This window comes from Psammomys obesus, unplaced genomic scaffold (genome assembly GCF_907164565.1).
Source record: "Psammomys obesus unplaced genomic scaffold, mPsaObe1.curated_primary_1811, whole genome shotgun sequence".
Lineage (NCBI taxonomy): Eukaryota > Metazoa > Chordata > Mammalia > Rodentia > Muridae > Psammomys > Psammomys obesus.
This window is the reverse complement of record NW_026588120.1, coordinates 1-5,219: the sequence shown is the minus strand read 5'-3', so window position 1 is coordinate 5,219 and position 5,219 is coordinate 1. Positions and strand designations below refer to the sequence as shown.

General features: G+C 40.7%; 1 protein-coding gene across 1 annotated transcript; it reads left to right on the top strand.

Moving 5' to 3' along the window:
- The first annotated feature begins 3,846 nt into the window (after window positions 1-3,846).
- On the top strand, window positions 3,847-4,116 carry LOC129674220 (late cornified envelope protein 3B-like). The gene has a single exon (XM_055604090.1). The coding sequence runs from the start codon at window positions 3,847-3,849 to the stop codon at window positions 4,114-4,116; it is 270 nt and encodes an 89-aa protein (XP_055460065.1).
- Window positions 4,117-5,219: the final 1,103 nt, after the last annotated feature.

Here is a 5,219-nt window from a genome sequence, read left to right as displayed (position 1 = left end):
ACATCAGAAGAAAACGAAAATAGGAAACAACCTCGGAACCCGCTACAGAGGGCCTCTGAAAGCCAGAAGAAAACAGGAAACAACCTTGAAACCTGCCACAGAGGGCCTCTGAAAGCTTCTGCAGTATAGACTGTCAAAGCAGATGCTGAGCCTGATGGCCAACTGATGGGCAGAGTGAATGGAATTTTATGTAAGAAGTGGGAAATAGTAAGAGCTGGAGGGAACGGGAACTCCACAAGCAGAGCAACAGAACAAGATAATTTGAACACAGGGAACTTCCCAGAGACTCATACTCCAACCAAGGACTATTTGTGGAGATGACCTGGAACCTCTGCACAGGTGTAGCCCATGGCAGTTCAGTGTCCAAGTGGGTTACATAGTAATGGGAAGAGGGACTGCCTCTGACATAATCTGATTGGCCTGCTCGTTGATCACCTCCCCCTGAGGGGGGAGCAGCCTTACCAGGCCACAGTAGAGGACAATGAAGCCACTTTTGATGAGAACTGATAGACTAAGATCAGAAAGAAGGAGAGGAGGACCTCCCCTATCAGTGGACTTGGGGAGTGGCATGCATGCAGAAAGGGGAGGGAGGGTGGGATCGGCAGGGGAGGAGGGGGGGCTTATGGGGGGATAAAAAAAAAAGGAACAGAGAAAGAAAAGTGAAGGTCTGACAGCAGCTTACCTGGTTTTCTGCCAGGTGTTGATGCTGATTATCTGTAAGGCCATGTTGTCGAACTGTCTTCTAAATATTTATATTTGTATCCATAAATTGGTACTGCTCTTAATCTAGTTCACAGACATGTTTTGTTGCAAAGGTTAATGCAGAGACACCTTACTGTTCGAAGGGCTGTGAGTGCCCAACCCATAGATAAAACATCTATACCAACATCTCCCACCAAGGTTCAGGAAAGGAATAGAAGAATCAGAAGATAGACAGGAACACTGTGAAATGATGTCCTCTGAATATAACATGGCTGATTCTGAATATGACAAACCTATTTCAACACAGCCATCTCATGCCTACTTAGATTTAATAGAATATCAATTATGTTAACTGATAACTTTTGTGGCATAGCTGCCAAAGGTCAATCATTAATAACTATTAATCTTCAAGTAAATCTGTTTACGATATGTTTACAAAAAACTACAAGCAAACATTACAATTCCATTTGAAGTTCTTTATACATTTTGTACTTATATTTATTTACCAGAATGTTTTCAGTAGTCTGGTATTAAATGGATATTTTTAATTATTTAATATTTAATGGGTCTTTTTAAATAATTTTATTTCATTTTTGTCATAATTACACACTTATCTCTATAATCCAGATGGAGAATAAGAAAAATACAGAGCTCAAAAATGTAGTGACAGCACAAAGACCATGAAATACTGGAAGCAGGTGGAATAGAGAACAGTCTCCTGCATTATTGTAGAAATGTTCTGGTGGTTACAATGCTCACAGGTCAAGTTGTCAGAGCTGTCCACAGTTGGAAATAGTTATCTCATTGGCCCTGCCATGCCTCCACCCAAATTCTCATGGCTTCCACACTCTAGTTGCCATCTCTAACTTTCCTAAAGACCATAGAGTTCCCAAGGTGCCTTGGTAGTACAGAAGAAATTCTGGGAATAACTTATGGCTCATCAAGCATTTGTGGACAGGTTCCAAAAACTATATACTTCAAGATAAAGTTCTCATGCTGAAATTTTCCCCCGCAGATGAATTTGCTCCCATTGATATTATAGCATGTGAAGTCACCACCCCGGCATGAGTTCTGGAATCATTCTGCAAAAGGCAGAACATGTCCATCAATTCCTGTCTCCAAATCTGGAAACTGTGAGACTTTGTAAACCCCTTAAAGGACACACAACCCATGGGCTTGTCACAAATGGCATTGTCAAAAAACTAAGAATTTAGAGACATTCTATGCTCCCAAAACACCTAACCACCAGTTAGTATGACCTCTGTGAGTGAAGATGCCTAATAAGCAGACAATAGGGAGAGAGGCCACAGAAACACAGTAAATATAACACTTTTTCCTTATCTTCCTAACCTTAGACAAACCCCTCAAGGACCCTTAAATCCCACAGCCTTTCCAGGAGAAGCAGGACTCCAGCTTCCTAAGTTTCCCCTCTCTTTCCAGAGGGCCTTTCTTTCTGTGTGATTGTGTGTGTGTGTGTGTGTCCACAGGTGCGTATGTGCGTGTGTATGTGTGATTCTTTATTCCTATAATATTCTTCCAACATGAAAAACAAAACAAAGTGAACATAATACGGCCAATTACTATTGGCAGCAAGCAGCTATAGGGAACTGTGGCACTTGTAAAGGCTTAAATATTTTATTTATTATTTATTTAATATTGTATTCATTATTTATTTATTTTATTCTCAAAATTTTAAACTCCTCCTGACAATCTCTGAGTCACTTTTTTTGGTTGAAAATAGGTTTTCTTTTTTTTGAGATGCAGTCCCCAATTCCCTTACTAGAGTACCCACTTGAAGCCTAAGCTGCCCATCTGCTACATCTTTGTATGTACGCATGCATGTGCTAGAGCCTAGATCCAGTTCATGCATGGTCATTGGTTGATGCTTCTGTCTCAGCAAACCCCTCTGGGTCCTAGTTAGTTGGCTCTGTTGTTTCTTTTGTAGAGCTCCTGTCACTTCCAGGTCTTTTTCTCTTTCCTCCTACTATTCCCCAAGACTCCCTACACATGGACCAATGTTTGGCTGTGATCTCAGCATCTGTTTTAAGGCACTGTTGGGTAGAACCTCTCAGAGGACAACTCTAACAGGCTCCAGGGTAGAGGTCATGTTCAGTCCTGATGCAACTTGATGAGATGGGGTGGATGGGAAAGGGAGCCTTCCTTTTCTGAGGAAAAATGAGGGTGGAGGTGGGGGAAGAGACTAGGACTCCAAGGATGTAAAGTGAATAAAATAAATAAAATAAATGAGGAAAAACACACACACACAAGAGAAATAAAACAGTTTTTCTCAAATAGCATATTCTGACCACAGTTTCTCCTCACTTGTTTCTCCCCAGATACTCCCTACTTCCCTATTTAACCTTCTTTATTAGGCTCTTCCTTTCTTTTTGAATAACTGAGTTCTTAAATAATGCCTTGTAGATTGAAAATAAGAGTCTCCACACAGCAGCAAAAATAGGGGAAATGAGGAGGATATCTTTCTTTTTAATAATAGAGGTTGTGATTCTTCATCACCTCTAGAGTGCTAAGTCTCTTCTCTTTAACTGGTCTCAAGCATCTCTCTGTTCCTTGTTCCACACATTGCATCCATTGCATCCTCATAGGCTACTGCCTTTCTCAGATGCCACTCTCAGAGGACGCCTGAAGGTCCCATCTCATCAACTTTTGTTCTGCAGTGCAATGGGGGCTTGACATATGAAGACTGGGGCCTTATGCTTGAGCTCTTCATAAATATATCCAGGATAGCACTAATATCATTAGATCAAATGTATTTAAACTTTGAGCATCCTGGATACATCTACATATTAGTATTGTTAAGTGATAAAAACAAGGTTAGAGCTTGTGAACTAATATGCAAAGGTGGGACAATGTCTGGGGAAGTACAAAAGGAAGTGATTTTGTAGTCACAAGGCTTCCTGGTTCAGCCTTATGAGTTCTTTAGGCAGGGGCACAGGAAAGAACAGGAAGCCGGGGAACTGGGAAGTGCCTTGTACTGTCATGTTCCCTAGTTGTGAAAACAGCAGCATGCTTGGGTGATGCTTCACCAACTACACAGAATAAAGAGGCTCTTGAACCAGACTCCTCATCCACAGACTGCTCTAAAAGTCTCCTCCATCCTTCACATCTGGTCAAATCCCTGCTGAGATGTCCTGCCAGCAGAACCAGAAGCAGTGCCAGCCTCTTCCCAAGTACCCCGAGAAGAGCACAGCACAGTGTCTGCCTGCAGCCTCCTCCTGCTGTGCTGCAAGCTCTGGGAGCTGCAGTGTCCCCAGCTCTGAGGGAGGCTGCTGCCTGAGCCACCACAGTCGCAGGTCCCACAGATGCAGGCGCAGGAGCTCCAGTTCCTGTGACTTTGGCAGTGGTCAGCAGTCTGGGGACTCAGGCTGTGGTCACAGCTCCGGGGACTGCTGCTGACCTGGAGTCTGAGGCTGAGATATGAGAGTCTGGAGGAAACAAAGAGTATTGAGAAGTAGCTTCATCTTGGCTCGTTCTTTCTCAGATATCCTAATTTTTCTTAGTCTAAGTGTTCTCTTAATCGATTTTCCAAAGCTTGTTTCTTTTTGTATTTTGGTAATTACATCACCCGTGTCTGTCCATGTACACAAATAATACTGTTTCTCAACATCAAAAAAAAAAAAAAAATAAGGGAAATGTAGTTGAATTCAACACCTCTAGAAGTATTTCTTCACTTCTTTGGTCTACAAACTCCCTTTCAAATGTATCTCCAAATAAATACAATATGTTTTATTTATGTATCATGGATACAGTCTTCTGATCAGACAGGTCCACCATTCTTACATTCAGAGTAGTATGAAACACAGAAAATTTATATAATGTCATTACCTATTTAATTTTAGAAGAACAACAGCTATGTCTAGAACATGAGAGCTAAAAATCCTAATTTTAGTGTGAGCAAGTGCATCTGAATTTGCAAAGTCACAGGATACCTAATAGAAGCAGAGATCATTGGCTACTATTATTGGATTTTAAAATAACCTCTAATTATATGGAGTGTTTGAACCTGTTATAAATTTTAACATTAGAACATTCTTTATAAAGGTAAGGAAGCTTTGATCATAACCTTTAATCCTCTGTCTCGTTCTACAGTGTGGGGTGTACTCTTCTAGACCTTTCTTGTGCTTTACATTTATATGTATTTGTCATTTTGAAAGTACATAGCTGCACCTTCTTTCCACAGTTTTTCAGATGGTACAAGGAATTAATTGAGCTCTGTGAAGAAGAATTACATGCAGTTTAAGGAATTATACATGAGTGTTCATGTAAGAACATAAGAAATAACAAGGCTATCAAAATGAATGAACTCCAAAACAACACAGGCTATTGTCACTGCCTTTGGTTATAGTCCATAGCTATATTGTAAGAGCATATTGTTGAAGACATCACATACTTTGGCTGGAGAACATAAGTGAATCAATTGAACTGACAAGGAAGCTCTCCTCATAGCAAATTTTACAATACCAGAAGTGTTATGTAGGCTCATGGAGATTAAAAAAAAA

Excerpts from the sequence above, each read along its gene's own strand:
- LOC129674220 (XM_055604090.1), top strand. The coding sequence starts at position 3,847 with ATGTCCTGCCAGCAGAACCAGAAGCAGTGCCAGCCTCTTCCCAAGTAC.